The sequence below is a fragment of the Colletotrichum navitas genome, assembly GCF_030913465.1.
Source record: "Colletotrichum navitas strain CBS 125086 chromosome Unknown LY79scaffold_6, whole genome shotgun sequence".
Taxonomy (NCBI): Eukaryota; Fungi; Ascomycota; class Sordariomycetes; order Glomerellales; family Glomerellaceae; genus Colletotrichum; species Colletotrichum navitas.
This window is the reverse complement of record NW_026850552.1, coordinates 226,568-250,275: the sequence shown is the minus strand read 5'-3', so window position 1 is coordinate 250,275 and position 23,708 is coordinate 226,568. Positions and strand designations below refer to the sequence as shown.

General features: G+C 54.2%; 6 protein-coding genes across 6 annotated transcripts; 4 read left to right on the top strand and 2 right to left on the bottom strand.

Moving 5' to 3' along the window:
* The first annotated feature begins 3,043 nt into the window (after positions 1 to 3,043).
* LY79DRAFT_539508 (WD domain-containing protein) lies at positions 3,044 to 5,298 on the top strand. The gene is made up of 2 exons (XM_060556826.1): positions 3,044 to 3,575; positions 3,661 to 5,298. The coding sequence occupies exons 1-2, from the start codon at positions 3,352 to 3,354 to the stop codon at positions 5,054 to 5,056; spliced, it is 1,620 nt and encodes a 539-aa protein (XP_060418662.1). The 5' UTR covers positions 3,044 to 3,351; the 3' UTR covers positions 5,057 to 5,298.
* Positions 5,299 to 9,735: 4,437 nt separating this feature from the next.
* On the top strand, positions 9,736 to 10,629 carry LY79DRAFT_666263 (uncharacterized protein; the record flags this gene model as incomplete). Its single annotated transcript, XM_060563193.1, has 1 exon — positions 9,736 to 10,629. One exon carries the CDS (start codon positions 9,736 to 9,738, stop codon positions 10,627 to 10,629), a length of 894 nt encoding a protein of 297 aa, XP_060418661.1.
* Positions 10,630 to 14,969: 4,340 nt separating this feature from the next.
* On the top strand, positions 14,970 to 15,928 carry LY79DRAFT_539503 (polysaccharide deacetylase). Its single transcript, XM_060556825.1, has one exon. It carries the CDS (start codon positions 15,044 to 15,046, stop codon positions 15,833 to 15,835), a length of 792 nt encoding a protein of 263 aa, XP_060418660.1. The 5' UTR covers positions 14,970 to 15,043; the 3' UTR covers positions 15,836 to 15,928.
* A 1,797-nt stretch (positions 15,929 to 17,725) lies between these two features.
* Positions 17,726 to 19,290, top strand: LY79DRAFT_587076 (isoprenoid synthase domain-containing protein; the record flags this gene model as incomplete). The annotated part of the gene is made up of 8 exons (XM_060560726.1): positions 17,726 to 17,977; positions 18,052 to 18,107; positions 18,161 to 18,429; positions 18,480 to 18,636; positions 18,659 to 18,778; positions 18,834 to 18,867; positions 18,933 to 19,165; positions 19,221 to 19,290. The coding sequence occupies 8 exons, from the start codon at positions 17,726 to 17,728 to the stop codon at positions 19,288 to 19,290; spliced, it is 1,191 nt and encodes a 396-aa protein (XP_060418659.1).
* Positions 19,291 to 19,356: 66 nt separating this feature from the next.
* On the bottom strand, positions 19,357 to 21,354 carry LY79DRAFT_539501 (Cys/Met metabolism PLP-dependent enzyme). Its single transcript, XM_060556824.1, has 2 exons — positions 20,853 to 21,354; positions 19,357 to 20,675 (listed from the first exon to the last, which is right to left on the bottom strand). The coding sequence occupies exons 1-2, from the start codon at positions 21,078 to 21,080 to the stop codon at positions 19,620 to 19,622; spliced, it is 1,284 nt and encodes a 427-aa protein (XP_060418658.1). The 5' UTR covers positions 21,081 to 21,354; the 3' UTR covers positions 19,357 to 19,619.
* Positions 21,355 to 21,837: 483 nt separating this feature from the next.
* LY79DRAFT_587074 (uncharacterized protein) lies at positions 21,838 to 22,824 on the bottom strand (the record flags this gene model as incomplete). Its single annotated transcript, XM_060560725.1, has 4 exons — positions 21,838 to 22,221; positions 22,293 to 22,436; positions 22,496 to 22,524; positions 22,626 to 22,824. The coding sequence occupies 4 exons, from the start codon at positions 22,822 to 22,824 to the stop codon at positions 21,838 to 21,840; spliced, it is 756 nt and encodes a 251-aa protein (XP_060418657.1).
* Between the last annotated feature and the right edge of the window lie 884 nt (positions 22,825 to 23,708).

The following is a 23,708-nucleotide window of genomic DNA, read 5'->3' as shown; positions in this document are numbered from 1 at the left end:
GGGCCGACGTCGGGTGCAGCTGCACGCCGAGGTTAGTGCGGAGGTTGATGTACTCGCCCGAGCCCTTGTATTTGGCCGCCTGGTGGTAGTAGCCGCTACAGATGCACTTGCGGATGATGTCCCAGTCCATGCCGCAGCTGAGCATCTCCATCTTCTGCATCTTCATGATGTCGAGCAGCTGGTCGCGAATCTCCTTGGCGCGGCGCAGCGACTTGGGGTGGAGGAAGTGCTTGATGCACCAGCCGTCCGAGCATCCGTTCGACTTCCACGCCGAGTACACCTGCAGATACGTCAAGTGGTCCGACTCGTGCACCCAAAACTTTTCGCGCTGCGCGTCTGCCTCTTCCTGGCGTTCCTTTGGTCTGTAGAAGACGTTTGGAACAGAGAGCATGGACACGATGGTGATCATCTCCTCGCTGCAGCCGTACTCCTCGGCCGTGATGAGAAGCTTGGAGAGCGACGGGTCCATGGGGAACGCGCTCATTTTTCGGCCAAGCGGTGTCAGCTCGCCCAGATTATCCAGAGCACCCAACGCCCACAGGTCAAACATGGACGTTGTGATGGTGTCCTGCGGTGGCGGGTCCATAAAGTCAAAGTCGAGCAAGTCCTTGACGCCCAAGGACTTGAGCATAAGTACAGTGTTGCTCAGGTTCGTCCGTTGGATTTCCGGAATCGTCTGCATGTACAGTTCCTCCTTGAACGCCTTCTCGGTGAACAGGCGGAAGGCTTTTCCAGGGCCCGTTCTGCCGGCACGTCCCGACCGCTGCGACGCGTTTGCCTGCGAGATGGGGGTGATCTGGAGGGTGTCCATACCCATCTTCGGGTTGTATACCTTCATCTTGCTATACCCGGCGTCCACCACATACTTGATACCGTCGACGGTCAAACTCGTCTCGGCGATGTTCGTGGCGACGATGCACTTGCGCACGCCCGGCGGCGCCCTGTCGAAAATCTTGGATTGCAAATCTGCAGGCATCTGACTGTAAATCGGCAGTATGCTCAGTTTTGGAGGGTCGTTGAGCGCTTCGAGCCGCCGTTGAATTAGCTCGCAGGTGATCTCGATATCCTCTTGTCCCGTCATGAAGACGAGAATATCGCCCTGGTCCATGGATACGTGAATGGCCAAGACCTGTTGTACTGCCTGGTCTACATAATCCTCGACCGGTGACCTGTGGAACATGACATCGACAGGGAAGGTTCGGCCCGGGATGACGAACTCCGGTGCTCCGCCGTAGAAGTCTGAGAACCGCTTCGCGTTCATGGTCGCGGACGTGACAATTAGCTTCAGATCCCGCCGTCTCTGGAGAATCTTTTTGAACAGTCCCATCAGTATGTCCGTGTTCAGGGCGCGCTCGTGCGCCTCGTCCATAATGACACACGAGTACCTGTCAAGATCGGGCTCGTTGAGCGATTCTCGCAGCAGGACACCATCAGTCATGTATTTGATGACAGTGTCCTTGCTGGTGCAGTCCTCGAATCGGATGGCGTAACCCACCGTGCTGCCGAGCTTCACCTCCATCTCCTCGGCGACACGCTTGGCTACGCTCATTGCGGCTACACGTCTCGGCTGCGTGCACCCAATCATGCCTGACTTTCCAAACCCGTCTTCGTGGAGGAACTGCGTCAGCTGAGTCGTCTTGCCAGACCCCGTCTCACCGACGACGATGATGACCTGGTTCTCCCGAATGACGCGCATCAAATCCTCACGGACCGCGAATGCAGGCAGATACTGTCTCTGCTCGCGGAGCGTTTTGCTTCGGCTAAAGTCACTGCCGCCACCTTCGTCCTTTTTCATGTAGTCGCTGAACTTGTTGCTGTTGCCGTTCTCTACGGGTTCATCTCCACCTTTCTTCTTCGAGTCGTTCTCCGAAGCGACGGGTAGCGCGCTGTCCCCGTCGTCCTCCTTCACGCCCATCAGATTTCCCAAGGCGGTACCGGCAATGTTTGTGGCTTCTTGTGCTTGCCTTTGGCGTTCCCGCTGCTGGCGCGCCTCCTTCACTACTTTGCTGCCTTTCCGGCTGAATACGGCCATGTCGCTCTGGTAGTCGCGCACAGCGGGGACAGGCTCCAACTGTTTCGTGAAGATGGTTCGGCCATCAAGGAAAGGTGGCCTCAGGTCGTGCACCAAAAGATGAACACGTGTAGCCTCATCATCGTCGAAATCGGCGCCCATGTCCCTCCTCTGCGCCACGCCGGACACCAGCATCCGATTCGTCTCCCACGCATCGTTCTCCCTCTGTCGCTGCTCCTTCCGCGCGTCGAAGCGACTTGACATCTTCTCCGCCTTAACAGCTTCTTGCTTCTCGGCCTCCCATGATGCATACGACGCAAAGGGGTTGTGCGAATCGTCACCAAATGTGTGTCCGCCGAATTCGTCGCCCATATACCAGTCGCGATCCAGCGCTTTCGAGTCTTCGTCAGTCGGCTCTGGAACGTCACGAGCTGGCGTCTCGGCGGCGCGGGAGTCGCGTGGTGTCGAACGGCCCGAGTCCTGGAATCTCCCTCCCTCTATCCTCCGGCGCTTGAAGCTGGGACCTGATCCATCTCGGTTGTCGTACATATTGCCGCCGGTCTTGCGGTCGCGAAGGCGTCACCTAGGCTTCCTGTATCCTTCGGGCTCGAGCCTCCGTCAAGATGAACGTGGCCTACACGATGCGCTGTCGATTACGCGTGAGTCGGCTGGGTACGAGGCAGGTTGCGATGTTGACCCGGAAATTCATATGGAGTAAGTTGAGGCAGAGCAAGTAAACAGAACTCGAGAACTGGGCCGGTTCACAAGGCGCACTTGAGTGGAGCCTGTGGCTCAGGTGCACATACCCTTGGTAGCAATCACTCACTGGTTGTTCGGCTAATGCAATAAAGAAAGGGTTCTGGCTTCGGTGAGTGTCTCTGGGGATTGCCACCAACGTGAAACCAGCTATAAGTAATAAAAAAATAAAACCACAGCCCGCAAGGAACCCGCTCTCTCGGATCTTTCTTCAAGGCACTTGCTAGGTAATTTCGATGGAGTTTGGCAGCCTTGTTTCCTCCTACGTGGTGGATATGGTGGGCCGCATGTCGCGACAAAGGTCCTTGTGCGGGTTGTTTATCGATAATAAGATAAGATAAACCCCACCTTCGAATATTTTTTTTTCCCATTGCGCGCTTCACACACATTGTCGGTGGGAGCAAATGGAGAGACGATTCCCTTCACCGGATCCGACTCTCTGAAAAGTTTTGGGATCTGTTTTTGACGATTACATACGCACTCTCTTTCTTTTTTGGAAATTCTACAAGGACCAGGTCCTTCTACGTATTAGCAATAAACATACCCGATCACCAGCGACATAACTCTTTGAAGCGACCTTCAAGATGTCCATGATCACCACATCCACCTGGGTGCCTCGAGGCTTCGCGGCGCCCTTCCCCTCGAAATACACATTCGACGAGAGCGAGTACGAGCGCATAGCTGAGCTCGCCAAGTTGCAGCTGGACGACGCCGAGGAGGACCTGCAGGAGGCGCAGGATGCGGAGGACGGTGTCGCAGCCAAGATCACCGACGATGCGGCCGACACGAAGGGGTCGAAGACGGAAACGTTAGTCGACACCAGTCTCTACATACGAAGGCGCACTGGCGCTCATATTTGGGAGGGTATGACTTGCTGACCGCATCTCGAACAGTGTCAACCTTGACGACGAGGACCTGAAGGAGTACGACCTGGAGCACTATGACGACAGCGACGAGGACGAGGAAAAGGTCGGCCAGGGCGAGGGAATGGCCATGTTCGGCAACATCAAGTCGCTGGCCTACTACGAATCGAACAAGGACGACCCGTACATCACGCTCCATGGCAACGGCGGGCCGGACGATGACGACGACGAGGACCGCGAAGACCTGCAGATCCTCGCGACCGACAACCTCTTGCTCGCCGCAAAGGTCGAGGACGAGATGGCCCACCTCGAGGTCTACGTCTACGAGGACTCGGCCGACAACCTCTACGTCCACCATGATATCATGCTCCCCGCGATACCCCTCTGCGTCGAGTGGCTCGACATCCCCGTGCAAAAGGCCGGCGTCGACAAGGACTCGACGGCCAACTTCGTCGCCATCGGCACCATGGACCCTGATATTGAGGTCTGGGACCTCGACACCATCGACAGCCTGTACCCCAACGCCATCCTGGGCCAGGCCGGCGAGGGCGCCGAGGACAAGAAGAAGAGGAAGAAGAAGAAGGCCAAGAAGGCCAACGACGAGTATCACGTCGACGCAGTCCTCGCCCTCGCAGCCAACAGGAAACACAGAAACCTCCTGGCTTCTGCCTCCGCCGACAAGACAGTCAAGTTGTGGGACCTGCACACGGCCAAGTGTGCCAAGTCGTACTCCTACCACACGGACAAGGTGTGCTCTCTCGCATGGCACTCGGTTGAGACCACCGTGCTGCTGAGCGGCAGTTACGACAGAACGGTCGTCGCCGCTGACATGAGAGCCCCTGAGGCGAAGGCGCCCAGATGGGGTGTCGAGAGCGACGTGGAGAACATCCGGTGGGACCCCCACGACCCCAACTACTTTTACGTGTCCACGGAGAACGGAATCATCCATTTCCACGACGTCCGTAATGCGCCGGCAACTCCCGAGGCGACCAAGGCGGTGTGGACGCTGCAGGCGCACGACGAGTCCGTCTCCTCGTTTGACATCAACCCTGTCGTACCCGGCTTCCTGGCCACCGGGTCGACCGACAAGACGGTTAAGTTGTGGAACATCCAGGCCAGCGGCCCATCCATGGTGATTTCCCGCAACCTGGACGTCGGCAAGGTTTTCTCGACGCAGTTCGCACCCGATCCCGAGGTCGCGTTTAGACTCGCCGTTGCCGGCAGCCGTGGAACCATGCACGTTTGGGACACGAGCACCAACGCCGCGGTTCGACATGCATTTGCCGAGCGCGTCCCGCAGAAGCCGGAAGGTGTTGAGGAGGACCGCCTCGTCGGCGTCCTGGATGATGACAGCAGCTCCAGCGAGGACGAGGGCGAGGAGGGCGAGAAGGATGGTGATGAATCGATGGACGAGGACGAGGACTAAGGCGAACGAGGGCTAATCATATGGTCCTTCACTTGTGAAAATATCAGGGACATGCCATCTGGTTGAAGATCTTCAGGGGGACATCTTCTTGGTCGGGGATAGATGAATCAAAAAAGGAGGCCGAGTATCTGCACGGCGCCAGCACAGCCGAGGGTGGAGCCCCAACCACGAGAATGGTGGTGAGGATGGTGGTGGGACGGCGCCGTTGAGAGCGGGGAGGAGAGCGGACTAGAGGAAGGGGGGGAGGGGGGGGGTGTTCCGTGTTGGAAAGCAGCTTTTGACTTGCGGGAGAAGGTCTCAAATCGTCCGAAGTCAATTGCCGTCTTCGAAACGGCAGTACGAATCAACCGAATGAGTTTCGTAGCGACGGATAGCCAAGACTAATAAGACTGTCATACCATGCACGCACTTTCAAACCGGCGAAAGCAATCATTGAGAAAGCGTTTTGTTTGTTAGAGAGATCAGAGACCGGTGCACTGTAAGTGAGCTGGTCTGCAAGTCGAAACGAACGTGCTGCTGCTACTGCTTCTGTCCTGACGATGAACTGCTGCAGTGAGTCAAAGAGTTGTGCTAATTAAGGATGGACATGTGGGTGACAGGCTTATGCACACGACGTAGTGGAGGATGGTGTGGGTCTGCAAGGTAAAGTGCTTAGCACTTGGGCGACAAATGGTAGTGGCAAGGTGGTGAGGAAAAGCGGCCCTTTTTCTTTCTTTCTTTTCTCCATTTTTTATTTTTATTTTCAATATTTTGACCTTTCGTCACCTAGTGTCTAGATATCTGATGTCGGATAAGAACAAGACCCGGGCATTGCTCATTTGGCGACCACGGATCTGTTCGTGCGTGTACTGTGCTGTTTGTGTACTGCCTACGGTATATCTATGTGTGTGCGCGCCATGTGGTGTGGGCCGTGTGTGTGTGTGTGTGTGTGTGTGTGTGTGTGTGTGTGTGTGTGTGTGCGTGTGCGTGTGCGTGACGCGTGGAGACGTGACTCTGGTGCCGGACAAATTGATTTAGGTTGCAGCAGAAGATGTGACAATGAGGTTGTAATGACTGGATGATTCTAAGTTGTTTGGGATTTTCGCTAGCATCCCGGCCTGGGGCCGCCTGCAAGACGCAAGAAACAAGCAAACGCAAATGGGTAGCGGTTAACAGGCAGACACATTGCGGGGCAGCACTTGAGTCACCAAAGTACCTCTTGAAGTCTCTCGCTTAATCCTGCACAGACCTACGCACAGACCAGCTCACCCTTTTCCTAGAGAAAAAAGAAAAAAACAGAGATATCTCTATCAGCTTAAGGTGCATCTAGAATATAGTAGCACAAATCAACTTTTTAGAGAAATTTACCCCTAGGAGCTCTAAGATTAGTAAAAGATAATTAGGCTATAGTATACACTATTATAGAAGCTCTATTTTTCTCTTTTTATTGACTTAGAAGTTAAGGATTTGAAGTTGGTGGTGTGGGGACAGAGAAGTTAGTGGTGTGGGGACATAAGTGACTTAAGAGGAGGTGGGTCAGTACTTTGAGATAGTCTGAGATGCTAAGGTTTGACCCGCAATCTGTCTGCCTGTTAACCGCTACCACGCAAATGAAGGAAGGGGGGAAGAAAAAAAAAAATCGGTTCCGGATCGACTGGTGTGGATCCTCGTGCCGCTTGCGCAGGCACGAGAGGCAGGCAGGCGGCTCCATTGGAGTGGGATGGATGGCGCAGGATGAAACAGTGAAACTGCAGGGGGTGGGTGTCTCTGCTAAACGGAAGAAGGATGGCAGACAGAACATCCAGCCAATGGTGCCTATGCATCTGTCTACATCAGGACTTGGGCTGGCGGCAACGAGGCCATTCTTGACGGCTAGGCCTTTCTGCTTTACCAGACGCTCTTGTCGACTCCTGGAGGCGTTTACTCCAATCACTGGTCCAACACCGATGATCCCCACAAACTCACCATCGCCCCGGCCCCCAGCGCCTTCTCCCTCTCCGTCCGCGGCTCATCACGTCACACTGTAATCGGTACAGGGACGGGGTCTCTTTTGCCTCCGGGGAGAAACCTGGCAGTTGGACAATGCGCCACGGCTCGGCCATTTCGAATCGCATAACCTTCTTCCGGGATGTGAACCCGTCGGGACCCGTCGGGGGCCCATCAGGTAGTTGGGCGAGAAGCCGGTGGATCATGCCCTCTTGTCGGGATGCTGCCCTGATGGTGGCATCCTCGGATACAATACAAGTACTCCGTACAGTATGAGCAACACAAAAGAAGGAAAAATAAGAAAGGAAAAAAAAAAAAAGCGAGAAGAAGGAATTTGCCCACCAGCTACGTCAGACTCCTCCAAGAAAGGCCCACGAAGTGTTACCTAGCTTTTTGTCTAGACATAGTTTCCACTTGCTTTTGTGTGTCGGCCAGCAGTTCGCTACAAGCAACGCCGTGTCCCTTCCACTTCCACTTCCACGGCAACACGGCGGGGAAGACATGGCGGTCGCAGCCCGACACATGTACCGTACGCCCCGTGAGGTACATATGCAAACGCAAATGCTGTTTTGTCGGCTGGCCGGGTACATGGCGAGTACCTATCGTTAGAGTTCATATCGGTCTGCGAAGGTGTACCCTGGATGAGCTGTCAAAAGGGAGCAAGTGAGGCACCGGACTGGTCTCAACTGTGCTGCTGGTCCGACGATGCCAGCCTCTTTTGTTCCCTCCTCTTTTTCTTTTTGTTTTCTTTCCTTTACCTTTCCCAAGAAAGGCAGACGATGACATACGCTATTTCCCACCCCTGGTTGAGCCGCGGTTTGGGCTCGCGGTTGGCGTCGATGCAGATTGCATCCCACCGTTCGAGTGGCGCCGGCTTCAAAGCGCTGCTTGGCGGATGGGTGGCGGTTGTCACCTGCAAGCCCGGCAGACGCATGGTTGTACAGGCCGATGTGCGGTGATACATAGGTATCTAGGTATTCCTTGGGAGGAGGGATGTCACTTGTCAGTTTGTGGAAAAGGGCCTACCCGCCATCAAACACCGACTGGAGTGGTCGGCAGACAAGGGAGTCGATGGTTGTGCAGATACCGTAATGGTAACCAAATAGGGGATGACCACACGCATTACACTCGAAAAGGGAGGGTGACTGACTGGCTGACTGACCGAGTGACGAACGACGGCAGGGACGGCTAAACTACAATAGGTCAAGCGCGGCCGTGTGGAAAGAAGAAGAGGGAAGGGACCAGGGGTTCGTGACGAACTAAAGCTGTCATTGGCGCAGAGGCTATCTTGTTCGGGTCTTGGCGCTGGAAGGCGGGACCCAGCAGCTCCAACGCTAGCGAGCACACTGTGAGGGCCAAGGAAGCTTTTCCCTTTTGGCTCAGCATGGACCCATTATCGGCTGGGGGCACGAAAAAGACAGCAAGGATGGATGGGGTAAGGTAGCCAGCGCCTGGGCATTTTATCCTAAGCGGCAGTCTCCAGTCGTTGGCTCTAGCCCCTGCGGAGAGGGAAAGCGAGCCTCCAGGTCCAACCAGAAGGGGCGACGAGGCAATCAAAGAGCGACATGCCCCAGCCAGGACCTACTGTACCTGCGAGGGGGCCCATTCGTCGTTATTTGGAGGGAGGGGGTGTAAGGGTTTTCGGGGCCGGTCAGAAGCTTGGACCAGACAGGACCGAGGATCAGAGGGCAGACAACTGTGGACAGACAAGGTCCATCACTCACTCTGCCTCGCGCTTGCTATCAGGGACCGCTGCACGTAGTATAGTATGGAGTACGTATTGTCCTGATTTACAAGTGCGACCTTAGGTACTCTACTGCACTACGGGCCTGTTTAACCGTTACCGGCGAGTATTATTACTCTGTCTTCCCTCCCCTCGCACCCTGTCCTACGCGCCCTCTCTTCCCATTCCCTTTCCCTTTCCCTTCAACCTTTTCCCACTCTCGATATCGGAAACAGGACCCTCTTCTCTTCTCTTCTCTCTCTTTGACTTCTATCATACCAACGCATCATCGCTCCCTTTGTGGTGTCTTTCGATTCTTCTTGTCTCAGTGTCCTCCCCTCTCTGCCTAGAAATCTCGAGACACTGGTTCCATTCTGTCGCCGGCACGAACTGCTTTTACACGAGAAAACACACTAGCTACCTCTACTACTACTACTACGCCCCCCCAAAACCATCTCTGCTTCCCGTACGACACGTTGAACGTTTCTTCTCGGCTTGCTACCACTGGACTGGGCTATTTCTCTTTACACACGCAACTGCCATCAGCCCAGCTTGACCTACTGGTATTATATTACCCACGATCCTTTCATCGCCTCGAACCCGTCACCGCAAGACTCCCTTTCCCTTGCAACTCAGACGCAAACCACTTTCTCAGCCGGAGTGACGCCGAAGCACCAACCACTTGTTGAGTTGTTCCAGGACTGGACTACTCGACCTACAGTGTCTCACACACAAGTCCAACCCATCTCGTCGAGCCAGTTGCGTCGTCGTCATCTGATCACCTCGTTTCGGCCCAACCCTCCCGTGGATGGTCAAGCGCACAAACACACCCTCATCACGCTCGACCACCAAACTAGGTACTCTCGGTAGCTACTAAAACTAACCGCCCCCCGCGGCGTCACATCCCATCCCTCACCAAACCCCAGCCTTTGCCCAAATCTACACTTTGACCAAGCGAGAACCAGTTCTGAGCTTCTCGTCGACCGTCAACATGTCTTCTCTCTCTCGAGCCTTCACAACCCGTCGGGTCAAGAACAGCATCGACCTTTCCGACGCTGCACGGGGGAAGGAGCGCACCAACATTTTGCAGCGAAGTAAGACTACCAAGTCTCAGCAAGCCATCAGGCACAAGATTTCTGCGCCCATGGAGCTCGTTCATACCACCAACATGCTCTCCTACAACGCCCCCGATATCCGACCTCGAACTGGAACCGATGCGTCTAGCAACTCGTCGAGAAAGTCAACAGACGAGGACTCGGAAAGCGCCAAGTCAGCCGCTTCTTCTCCCCCGACCAGCCCCGATGTTGCACCCCATGAGCTGCTCAAGGAGCCGAACCATCTGTCAAGTTATTTCGTTGCACCAGGCGCACCCAACAACACCAAGACTTCCGAGGTTCCAACCATTCCCAAGCGCGCACCCACGCACACGAAGCAGGCTTCATATGATGCCGTCGCCCGCCAGCGCTCCCTGTCGCAAATGTCCAAAGCCTCGGACAAGACGGTTTCCTCTAAGGCCAGCATGACTTTCTCCTTGCGAGCGTCGTCTGGTTCCAGCGCCGCCTCCACAATGTCTCACCACTCAATTACCCCCGCCATCAAGACCCCTCTACCGCCAATCCCCTCGCCCGCATTCCAGCACCAATCCCCGAGACAAGAAAAGGTGGCCGAGTCGCACCCCTTTGGCCGTGAACTGGCCCAGGTTACGGAAATCGCCGAGGAGTTTGGTATCAAGGATGATGTCATGTACGAGGAGGAGCGTCTTCTCAAGGCCGAGGGGCTCTACAAGTTCGCTGCAGATGACTACCTGTCCGAAGTTCAAAGCCTCTTCCCCAACTTTTTCACCGACAACCAGCCCCAGCGTTCGATGGCTATGGCATGGATCTAATGCACCTGCACTCTTGGTGCGCCTTGCTTGACACTCTTCTTTGTACATATTCAGAAGATGCAAAATTTGGACCAGACCGACAACTACGGCCTTTCTTTGGGGGGGGGATGACGACAACGGGACTTAACCTGGCCCGGAAGAGAACCTAGTCTGGATTCGCGCAGAAAGGATGCGTGTGAGAGAGGAGGAATATGGCCATGTTTTGGGATTTGACGCCCTCTACGCATGGGATAATTAGCGTTTCTGTGTATATACTTTTGAATGACGCGACAGAGATTCCCACTCCCGTTTCTAGTACGGAGCCAGTTCACAATTCTATTAATTACAAAAATCTGCTGCTTCTTTTGGCAAATCAACCACGTTGTCCTGGTTCCCATTATCATTCTACTTGTTTTTCTTTTCTGTTCTTTTCTTTTCTTTAATTCTCGTCTGTGTTTTCGCTCACATGGGGTTCATATAGTTGGCTCGGGGTGGCTGACGAAAATTCGCATTCGCAGAGTGTCTAACCGTACGCTGTACCTTATTTCTTATTTTAGTTTGTCGCTCCATTCACCTGCACGCCGAGTTCGTCTGGGCAACGACAACAAGCCGCAGTCTCGAAAAACTAGCCCACAGACTGGCGATAAAACGGTGTGTGGACAGACAGGGCCACAGCGATATGACGCACAGCCCGCAACCTCAGGCGGGTCGATGAGCAAGCTCAGCAGGGCTTTGCAGGCTATTCTGGGAAGGGTTTAGGCAGTCTGATGTGCGAGAGCGACGTATCGGAAACAGCGTCGCCGTGTGAGCCTGCCTCTGCCCGGATCCTCGAGCCGATGCTAGAGCATGTACTCTCGGCTCGGTATTGTCGTAGTGAGTACGCCAAACAGACTACTCCCCTTTGTCCGAGATGTTTTCGAGAGGAAGCCACGCGCGATTAATTCAAGGACGTCTTTCAAGATCGTCACGCGGTGTTACCGGGGACGGTCCGGATAACGAACCTACTGCCAAATAGCTTCTGCACTAATTGCTGTCAAATAGCTCCTGCACTAATCACAGTTGTCGGCCCGAGGAAGCAGCGTACCGGTAGTGGGATAGCCTTATGCTTCAGATCGTCGGTTTCATTGTACTGACCGCGGAGACATCGTCGGCGGTCGTCCCCCTCGAAGAGGGAGCTGCCTAGGATGGGGCAGAAAACAGACCTGCCCGCAATCATTTTTGATTCACGTTCCAAACCTCCCTCCCCCACCCAGATTCTCTCTTATTCTGCGATGCCATGAACCGTACCAGCTTCGCCGAATAGGCAAATGTGGGGGGTTTTTTTTTTCGATCACGAGGGAGGGGTCAGGCAAACATTTGGGGGTGTGAAGCAAGACAAACGGAAAACACACAGACATAAGCTGGGAGCGGAGGGGTAGGTCCCGTTTGATTTGCATTCCGGAAGCAGCGCGGGATGAAGGCCCATCTGCCGATTGACGGCTGCAGCATGGAACCCCATGTGACGGCCTCTCAGGTCAAGTGGCTTTCTTCAGCGATTGGCTCTTTGGTATGTCTTTCCTTTTCCCCCCTCTTCGATTCTCGTACCACGCGGGCATCTTCACTGTGGCATGTGTGTTTCTGTCTCTCGGTCGAGATGGTTTCGGAGGGCTGGGAGAGTGTCTTTCGTCATGGGGTCGTCTTCAAGTCAGCGACATCGACCCATCGCGGCCGAGACATGTGTTCACGCGCTTCGATCTGAAGAAGAAGCAGGAAGATGATCAGGAGAATGAAGAAGGGCAAAAAAGAAAAAAGAAAAGAAAAAGGAAAAGGAAACACTGGGCGTGCGTGGAAGCCTTGGCCGTGACTGCCTGCGTCTACAATAGACTGCGGGAAATGTGGATCGGAAAAGGCAAGATGCGAAAGTGGGGGGGGGTGCCTTCTCATCGCCGGGTTCCAATCCAACTTCCTGCTCCTCCTGTTTGGGGTTTGCCAATCCCTTGCCGACCCCTATACATAGGTATTACAGCATTGGGAAGACAGACAAACTCTCCCACAACTATCGGAACCGAGATCTTGCATAGCTCTCGGCGGCCAAAATGTGATGTTGCAGGGGAGGGCAGTGAACGAAGGTGAGGGTGAAAGTGAAAATCAATCTGTGATCCCCACCACCCCCGTTACCTTGTTTGATCTTCCTGCGGGGATACCTGGCTTGCGCATAAAAATGCTTTCGGCAAACGAGAAAAGGAGGGTGAGGGCGGGCCCCTCACTGCCGATCCCGGGACGGCGGGATGGCCGCGGACAGGGCGGTTGTTTGATCGGAGGTTGGGGTTCGCAACCACCGTCGGTTTTGCCTGGAGGGGGACGGGAAATTTTAGGGTCGCTGCCGTGGAAATACATTCCCCATCCTCGTCGCTTCCCCTTTCTCCCGTCCCAGTCGGCCCCGGCAGCCTTCCTGGGGCATGCCTCATCTCAATGCGATGCGGCCGTCTTATCAATGAAGAGGTTGCACAGTGCATGCAGCATGATGATGAAGGGAGGCGTATCAGTGGATGATATATATACGGTAGGTACTAAGCGGTAGCATTCGTTGGCAGGCCCCGCTTTAATCTTGTCCTACTGTTCATCGCATCTCATGTTCGAGACCGCCACCCCCCCGATCGGTGATCGCGCAAACGGTCCTGCGGGGGAGGGGAGCGCGGTGCGCCACGGCGGTAAAATCCCTCCGCACGAATGTGCCGTGTCGATTGCAGCCACGCCTCGCATTGCGTCTGTGCATGGAGAATCCCGCGTCGCCGGGAACGGGAAGATCAAGCTTTTGGGCTCGGTGTTGCGGGCACCCACCCCCCCCCCCCCCCACATGCGGTGCCCGGGTCACCGGGACTAGGAAACTCCACCGCGAGACACTCGGCATCCGAGCCTGCCGGTCGCCCTACAGCGAATATAAGCGGAATGTCATACGAGAAGCCTAACTAACCGATGAGGAAAGGAAGTTTATGGCTAGTAGAACGGTACTTCTGTGAGCAATCAATTGAGTTCGAGAAGCCAGTGCTGGCTTGGCTCGAATCAGCCAAGTCTCTCCTATATTCTACATTCCAAAGAATAACAAACATGCTGTGCCCTCTTCCCACCCTGACGCCTGACTTGCTGCTCTCTGGACTGCTGGGTGTTTTTGAGCGGGTGTACTTAATCAAGAAACCGGGGCCAAAGCTATTTACGGTGTCAATGATGGTCGGCCCAACCGGGCATTGATATCTTCTTTACCACGAACGTTGTTCTCCGTCGTGGGTCTTTCTCTTCCGAACGCCGTTTGAAGTCCGTACTTGCGGCGCACACACTCATGTGAGTTGCAGTTCCATAAAAGATCTTATCAAATACTTCCTTGGTCTTGTGGGATCACTTGAAACTTGGTACGATTCCAGTTGGCCGAATAAGGTATAACGAGGGATCCATAAGGGCGTCAGAGATACAAGCACTTTCCTAGCCCGGTGTTGGGTTCGGTGTTGTCCGGTGTTGCCTTGAGACTCAAGCACACTTCCAAAGACTATGGTATACTATTGTGAATTCAGTAAGGACTTATGGACATAATTTGAGATGGTGAGCTCGGGATCGGCTCGGGGAGTCTGGGATACAGCCTTGACGCCATCTGTTACCCATTGGACTCTGAATACTGGCCCTCTTCCGGAATACACGAGCAATGGCCGACATCTGTTGATTCACCATGCATTATGAGGGTGATTTGTGTTCAGGAAAGTCACATCAACATGTTGATGACAAGCGGAACAAGCTCGTATGGCAGTTCTACACCGGTTCTTTGGGACGGATTACACGGAAAAGACGAAAGAAGACGAGGCAGGTTTAACCAAGGATCGTTGAGTCTTCCCGGTGAGCAAGCGGCTTGTTCTGATCTAAATTGCCGAAGACTACTACTATCTGTCCTGGTTTGACAACTGGCTATGCCAGGATTACGATTATGCAGCCCTCGAACCGGCGGCATAGGTAACGAACCATGGGACGATGTACTGGACGCCAGCCGACCAGTAAAGTCACAGCGTCAGCATGGGATACAATAAAGGTCTAATAAGCCCTCATTTGCGGTTGGCAGACGGGGGTTTTGGTTCTGGCATGTCACTTTAAAAGTTGGATCAGACGGCATCGAGGCCTCAGCAAGTGAAGTGACTAAGGGTATGAATAGTATTCGTAGACCAGGTGAGGTCGACCGGAAGGATTTTTTGTGGGTCCCAACGGCTCCATTTGCACCAGCCACAATCTCGGGGCCCATGTTTGCCTGTCGGCGTTAATGTTCGCAGCAAGCCACAGGCGCCAGTCAGGGGGACCAGCTGGAGCTGTGCGCCGGGCTCAGCTTCGTTACCTTTTGTTTCACCACCAGATCGACGAGCTCGACGATGCCGCCATTGCCCTTCTTCCCTCGACGAACACGAAGGTGAATGGGCGGCCAATGGCACGCATATCGCTCCTCAGATTTCCGAACAAGCTGCGCCGGCGCGTACGGAGGAATCGAATGGCCACCCTGCTGGTCCTCCTCGCTCTGGTCGTCCTCCTGATCGTCCCCTTCTATATCATCTACAAACCCCCGGCGTGCCTCATCAACTACTTCGCTCGACGATGGCCCGATGTCCTCTGGCAGGTCCCGACGGATAAGAAGATTATAGGTCTGACGATCGACGATGCACCGTCCCAGCACACCTCCGAGATCCTGAAAGTACTCAACGAGAACGATGCCCACGCCACATTCTTCCTTATCGGCTCGCAGATGAATGGCCGCGAAGGAGATATGGATGCCATTATCGAGTCCGGAAGCGAGCTGGGAAACCATGCAATGCATGACGAAGCTTCGCGATCCCTGCCCGAAGGGCAACTGGAGTCAGAGATATTTGAGGTCTACCGCAAGATCAAGGTTGCCTACGAGTACCAGGACAAACCCATGGTGGCCAACTACTTCCGCCCGGGCTCGGGCTTCTTTAATGACAAGATGCGGCGGCTGGTCGACAAGATGGGATACAGGATGGTTCTGGGCAGCGTGTACCCTCACGACGCCCAGATCAGCTCTTGGCGGATGAACGCCAATCACATACTGAGCATGGTCCGACCAGGTGCCATAATCATTTGCCACGACAGGAGGAGCTGGACCGTCCCCATGCTGCGGAAGGTGATCCCAGAACTCAGACGACGCGGCTATAGGATCATGAACTTGACAGAGCTGTTGAAGGAAGTCGACACAGACAGATGAGTCAGTCCTCAGTCAACCAATAGTTTATCGTTCGTTACATGAGCACATTGGAACATACCTCACAGCATTTGCACTCCCCCCCCCCCCCCCCCCAACTCCCCCTTTTCTCTTCCTCCCCTTGATAGTCTCGCATCGATTCCGATAGCGTCCATGAGAGTCATGTGAAGGATATCGGCAACCGTGAGGAGCGTGCGTAACAGCGGCCACAGCTGGTCTCGACTCGGCTGCAGTATCGAATCGCTGGGAATGCGAGCACCATATGCGCGTCACTACGACCGGGATCCACGCGGTCCAACCCATCGTTGCTTGCGTCAGCACGAGCAGGGCAAAGACTCTGCATTTGCCCATGTGTTGTAGACCCATCACAAAAAGCGCCGGGCTGCTGCATAATCGAGAGTTGCGAAATCGCGGTTTCGCGGACTGGTGAGGTGTGGTTCCATTTTTGCTGTTTCAGCGAGGCGGCACAACGAACATGTCCTACAAGACTGCGGCGCGACCCAACCGAGACCCTCGAGGAGGGCTGAGATGGGTGACACACGGTCTAGAGTGAGGTGTACGTGAATGAATGACTACGGCGTAGGCAAAGCGATGCTTTGTACGATAGGGGTTATCAATTGATGCTGGTAACCGCGCGTGATATGAGGAAATGGAAACGCCACCTACGTTCTACGGATTTTGAATTCAATATATTTCCTGAAATAGCCTTCCTAGAACAGTTATGTTCCCACGCAGGTAGCCGTCTGCCCATGGAAAATTATAGTTTAGACGACTTGTCTCGTCTGTATCTCTTGGGTGGAAGCAATGGCGTGTATGGTTGTCCACAAGATGAACCTCTGGAGCCCGATCCATCGGCTAACCGCAGTACAAGATTCTGCAGAGACCACGTCTCATTTTCCGAATGATCTCGTATGTGTAATCCAGTATAGGACTCACCAAAGCCAGTTCTAGCGAGCCCTGAGTTCAATTGGATGAAAATCAATGCTATTATCCGGTGAGTAGCGAGTCCATTGTCCGCGCCCCTGAAACCGTACACTCGGGACACTCTCACCGGACATCACTGGGTTTATTTTTAGCTATCGGTGACAAACAGCCCGTAAGATTTCAGTGGCTTTCTGAATGTCTTGAACACTTTATTCCGGATCATAATGTGGGCTGCGGTGGAGCGAGAAGAGTGACATGTTTGTCCTCGACATGGAGGCTGCTCAGTCGGTTATGTACCGTACTTCCCAATGAAGGAGCGGATTGGCTTGGCGTTCACAAAGCAATAGACATCCCAGACTTAGCAAACATATATGGCGCCAACGAGTGATCCCGAAATGAGACGATGACCCTCAAGAAAGGGAAATGGCCCTCGTGAGTTATTAATGTATAACAAATGGAGGTAGAGGGCAACAAACAAAAGCTCGGGTGCGCAGCAAGAAAAAGACTCGAACTAACATCCTACAAAGGTATCCATACAGATGGAATCTGTGGGATTTCTCATCACCAGGTTCATACTGACCTGACGGGCCACGGTGTTATACCACCAAGCCACTGATGCCTTCGGTGCTTGGCTGAGAAGAATGGAGGTCAAGTTGAATACAAATGGGCCGAAAGCCTGCATCCCCCTTCCTATTTTCTATCTGATGGCTTCTCGTCATATCTAATCCCATCGTTTCTTGGTTCATTCCTCCCCTTGTATCCTTGCTTATGCAGTCTCATCTTTCTTACCAGACGGCCTTCGCTTGACCGAGGGCTCTGCGGGTTCCTACTTTAGTTTCCATCAGATACTCGAGTTTCCTGTCGTCCTATTTTGTACTCGGACTAGAAATAACCAACCAAATCTCCACTCCCAGCCCGTCTCGCTGTTGTGTGCATGAGCCAACTCTGGAGGGACAACAACGCGACAAGATGTGTGTCGACCAACAGCTCTTTCATTCCGGTGTCCGCGGCCGAGCCGACACTTACAAGAAAAACTCAAAAGATATAATCGCCAGCAAAATGGGCTCAAAGACACAGGAAGCTCGAGTCATTTCTGAAGCCTTGAAGGGGCAGACCATCCACGTCCCAAACCTCTACAGCATCCTTAAGGGATGGCCGGTCAAGGCCAACGTCAACTACGAACGTCTCGTCCCCGTCGTTGAAGATGCTTTCGACCGGCAAGTCTGATAAAATGTGTACTGTAAGAGATGTAAGAAATGTTACTGACGTTTGCTCCTTCAAATAGTCTCATCAAGTCGCCCAACCTCCGGGAAAAGTACCGGAGGGCTGATTACGCCCGCTTCGTTAGCCTGTCAGTGGTGTTCTTTACCTGTTGTCTTCAGACTACTGAGCTGATTCCTCCAGGTACTATCCTCATCCCGAATGGGATCGAGTTCAGACCCTGGCGCTCTATATCATCTGGTTGTTCTGCTGGGATGATGCCATTGACCAGCAGGGGACTGGCGATCTGAGCAACAACCTTCTGCGAGCCAAGACACGTCGTGACAACACCATAAGAATGCTTGAGTACGTTCTCGGCCTTGCTCCGAAGTTTGGCTCGGATATACAGTTTTCTCAGGCAGATTATGAGCTGAAGGTGATTGGAGATGAGTTGAAAAAAGCCTACACCCAAGGTGAGGCTCGACATCCCTGAGAACTGTAGGCATTGCTGACCCAAGAACAGAACAGAGGGAGGTCTTCATGAGCCAGATGCGGCGCTATATTGGCAACTGTCACGAAGAACAGACAATGCGACTTCAAGGCACTCTGCCTAGCATCGAGTCGTATTCAGAGCTTCGCCATGGCACAGCCGCGGTCTGGACCCTGTGTGCTCTCATCGAGTCAGTCATCCAAGAACATCAGATACTCATCTCGTGTTGACAAGTACATCAGGTTCGGTCTATCGGAAAACATTTCGGAGCACATCCGGGACATGGAACAAATCCAGACTATATGGTCCGAGACCAGCAGGGCTGTTTGGATGTATATCTATCCTTCTGCTCAACAGTACAGCGGCTAATCCAACCAAAATCCACAGCACGAACGATATACTTTCCCTCCGTAAGGAAATCGTAAGTATCGCTGCTACTCCTGCCTGCTGTTTATCACTTTCTCGTTATCTGATACACATAAACAGCCCAAGGAAGGCAGCGAGAGCGTTGTAAATGCCATCCCCATTATTATGAAGCACGAGGGCAAATGTCCTCAACAGGCCGTTGACGCCCTCCTAGCCGAGCTAGCCACCTCTGTGGCAGCGTTTGAGGCTGCTGCCATCGGTCTAGAAGAAGCAGCAGACAAGGGGGAAAGTGAATTTTTGAAGACCTATTGCGACGCATGTCGTTGCATGGTCACAGGGTCCATCCAGTTCTCGTAAGTGTACATTCACACCCTCAAGAAAAACGCACCAGCTAACCCGCCTTGGCAGGCTCGAATCATCCCGCTACAAGCTAGAGGACTGCTTGAACGAAGACGGCTCTTTGGACATCTTATTTTAAGAAACGATGAGACGGAGACTTAAGAGAGACTTGCGAAGGTGGAAGTTGTTAGACAGATACCCCATGTAGTGACCGACTTTAATTTGCTCTGGCGATATATCTGATTGACTTTGGCCCTTGCCAAAGTGTATACCTATCCTCACAGAATGGACAACAACATGTCTCTTTCTAGACCAAAAGAGCCCTCATCGTTCCAAAGGATGCAAGGGGAATCCGATCATGCATAGATAACTTGGGTTGGCATGGTTCCTACCACCTCTCAAATAATGTGAGTTGTTTACGGTTTAGGTAATTTCAGAACATTATATCGTTGAGCGGACAGACGGTTCTTAGACCCTTTTCGTCTTCTCCTCCGCCAACTCCTTGAAGCCCTGCACCAAGTCATCTCTCAGATCCTCCCACCCCTCGACGCCGATGCTGACCCTCAACAGCCTCTTGTCGCATCCGCTATCGCTCATTGCGCGCCACTCGATCAGGCTCTCGACACCACCCAGCGACGTTGCATGGTGGAACAGCTCCATCTTGCTCGGCAACCTCCTAGCGTCCTCAGCGTCCTTGAGCAGCATCGCGAACACGGGGCCAAACCCTCCTGGCATCTGCTTCGCCAGCCACCCCTGACCATCCGCTAGGTCCTCCTTCTGCAGGCTGGCGTGCACGACTCTGTCGACAACGCTGCCCACGACGCCAGCGGGGTTCCGCCGGATCTCTCCGTCGAGCCAGCGGACGAGCTCCGTCGCCGAGCGGGACTGCCTCTCCACACGCAGCTCCAGCGTCCGCATCGACCGCACGCCCAGCCAACCCTCCATGCTCCCCATCACGCCACCGATGAAGCACCGCTCCAGGACCAGGTTCTGCACCCACTTCTCCGCGTGCTTCGGGTGGACGGCCAACACGCCGCACAACATATCCGAATGGCCGCCAAAGTACTTGGTCCCGGAGTGCATCACGATATCCGCGCCGAGCCGGAATGGGTCCTGCAGCGGCGGCGGTGCGAACGTGGCATCCACCGTGAGGTATGCACCCTTGCGCTCCGCGATCTCCTTGAAGTACGCCAGATTGCGAGCCTCGCCCGTCGGGTTGAGCGGCGTCTCGACGTGCAGCACGTCGCCAGCTTCGAGCTGCTCCAGCGACGCCTCGTCGAGCTCGAGCTGCTTCAGCCCGTTGAGCTTGGTAAGGATCTTGATGACGCCGTGGCAGCCGTGGTAGCCGCCGCCGATGGCGACGCGCTTCGGGTTCAGGTGGACTAGCATGGCGTGAAAGGCCGAAAGGCCGGACGAGTAGGTCAGTGAGGGCCCACCGAGGACCGAGGTGAGGATGGCCTCGAAGCGGGTTGTGTTTGGGGCCGAGTAGCGCGAGTAGATGTGCGAGTCGCCTGGGGCCGAGGGCTGTTGGAGAAGGGGAAAGACGAGAGTTAGTATCCGAGATTGCCAGTAACTCAACTCTCTCTCCCTCGCTCGCTCTCTCTTCTCTCTCTTCCCTCATTGGTTCTCCCAGGAACGGTAACGAAGTGTAGGGAGTATCGAGCTGTGAAGCGAGCAGGAACCGGGTGACGGGAGACCTACGTCGACATTACCCCCTGAATGCAGCTCGTCTGGGTTGCGGCTGTACTTGAACGTCGTGGAGACGTGCATGGCCGGCGCGACGGCGCGGTGGGCGCTGATGCCGTCGTCGGCGTGGACGGTGCGCGTCGCAAGCGACAGCCCGCCAACGCCGTTCGACAGGTCCGAGCCGCTGCCGGCCCCAGCCCCGGGGGCGGCCGAGGTGCCGTTCGCGGGGATGTCTCCAGACATTTGCGTAGAAACGCGGGCGGGGGAGGGTTTCCTTATTTCCTCTTTGGAGGACCTTTTCCCCCGTAGAATATGAGGCGGAGTGACTGTCTATGCTGCAGCCAGGTGTTGCGTTTCACCGGATGGGCGGGCCAGAGATCTATCTACGTTCTGGGCAACGTGTCACTCTTTAGTAAGGGTCCCGACGTATGAAGTCAAAAAGTAATTGGAAACAAGTTTTGGAAAAATTAAGGGTCATCGACGTCCGGCATGGATGTCGATGAGAGAACGATGGACGGGCGTGATGGACCAACCCTCCATTACACCTACCTAGGTAGGTACCTTATTTAAAGGTGGGGTCACTTTGTACGCAGCAGCAGGTAGTGTCCCCGCCAGGCCTCCGACATTAGGAGATTTTGATCTCGTAAGTTTCAAATCACTTTCAGAGCCAGGGCGTTATCTGTTCGTTACTACCAAAACAGTCCTCATCAACGCATGGCATCGAGTAGTGTCAAAATTGTTATCATTATCATTAGAGAGCTTATTTCTAGACGCCCGGCCTCAAAGCTCTGCCCCTCAGGCTTACTTGCAGCCATCCGTACATGCATAATGTGGCTCAGTCCAGTGAGAGTCTGGATCATGAGCCCTAGTTCTTATGGTATCATAGCGAATGCGTCCCGTACATAGAGACGTAGCCCAGCCAACAACGCCCGATACCATGCCGTCGGGGGCTTGCACCGGGTGGCTAAATACTCAAATGAGAACAGAGGCAGGCGTACAATCAGTGGACTTCAGTAGTCTCGACTGACGCTGCCGACTCGGGTCGCTGAATGGTGCCCAATTCTGAACCTTGCCCGCTCTGACCACGCTTTCTTCCTGCGCCCGACAGGAAGCGCGTGACGCTAGAGTTAGGCGAGTTGGCGCTCGGCTCCTTGTGGTCTAAGTCACCGAAGCGCGAAAACAAACCGCGCATGCGGCTGGGTTGGTGTTGCTGGTGCTTCTGGTCGTCCAAGCCCACATCCTCGAAGCCTTCATCGGCAGTAGGCAGGTCCCGGTCGGCCCGCCTATCAATCGCCGATCGGGGTAGTCGGGGGTAGCGGGCTGAATCGAGACTTTGGCGCGCCGGGAAGTCGCTCTGAGGAATGGGTGACCGTGCTGTGATATCCTACAGCACATATGTGGTCAGCGGCTGCGCCGAACCGAGCGGCGTTGGTTTGTTGGAAAGAATTAACATACAAATGACCGTCTGTACGAGTCGAAAGACTCTCTCGAAATGGAGAAGTGCTCGATCTCGCCGCTGTCATTACGAGTGTCTATTGAGTTGCGACCCGAGCCGAGATATTTGCGCGGCCACGGAGCTTTTTCTTCAGTTGGGGATGGCTGCGCAAATGCGTTAGCCATATCTCAGGGACTACGGAGGTAGTGGGCAGGATGCATACCGGTAGGTAGACTCCGCTGTCGTTGACGACTATGTTACAGACAAACAATCAGTCAATTGGTCTCACGATGGGCGCCATTTAGGTTGTGCGGAGTAGTGATCAATTGGGGCGTTTGGGCAGAAGCGCCTACCACTCATTTTGTATTCCCCGTTATCCTGGCTCTTGGAGCTCCTCACGCTCAGCGACGACGAGGCCTTGGAACCGACAGTGTCCTGCTTCTCGAATCCGGGATGCGATGGGTTCTGGTTGTCGGGTCGCATGTTCTCATCTCCAGCTGGAGAGAAAACAGCATGGCCCGGACGACGGGTAAAGGGGTTGCGAATAGGCATGACGAAAAGTATTGGGGAAGCAGAATTGTCGGGTTATTCCTTTAAGAAGCGCAATATTCAGTGCAAGGCAACGGTGTAAGAGGTCGAGACCATATGAAGATGCAGCCTTGCAAGGTAGGTGATGCAGATGCAGACAGCGAAATTTACTGGTATTGTTTCGGGCTGGGTTGGGAGTTTCGAGGTTGATGCTGGGACTGTTTGCCAAAGAAATCGATGGGTGGACCCAGAAGGCGGGGGTTAGGTAGGTAGGTAGGTAGTGATAGGGTAGGCGGGATGGCGATGGACTATATGGCAATCTTGACTGTCTTGTTAGTCGGGTAGAAGTTTGCTGATCTAACCCCGGGGATTTTGGAGACGTTCCAGGGTGACAGTCAGATGGTGGCTTGGACGTACGACGGCTGATTGGATTGGAACTGGAGTCTGGGTAAATGGAAATGGGGAATGGAGAATGGAGAACGTGGAGGTGCGTACCGCTGTTGCAAGTCGGGGACGTAAGATGAATCGACGTGAGAGATTGGGGATGAGGGAGATGGAAGAGCAGATGTCAGCTGAAGGTGCTCATCGGGCGAGACTCTGCAGGTTTTGGGCTGTGCTTGCACCTCGCTTGTCTCTGCCATGTTTTCCTTCTCCTTCCCGCCCCGCGCCAACAGCAGGGCCACACTTAGCGTTCGGGTGACAAAAAAGATGGCCGCTTTCCTCTACCACTACCATATGGCAACCGGCAATCTGTTTTTGTCACTCGAATGTTACACACTTCCTTCCTTTCCATGTGCCGCACCTTCCGTGTTTGCCTAGGTAGGTAAGTAGGTAGGTAGGTACGCATCTCCACGCACCCACAGCAAAATGTGTACGTACGGGTACTTTGTACACGCTACTGCTCCGCA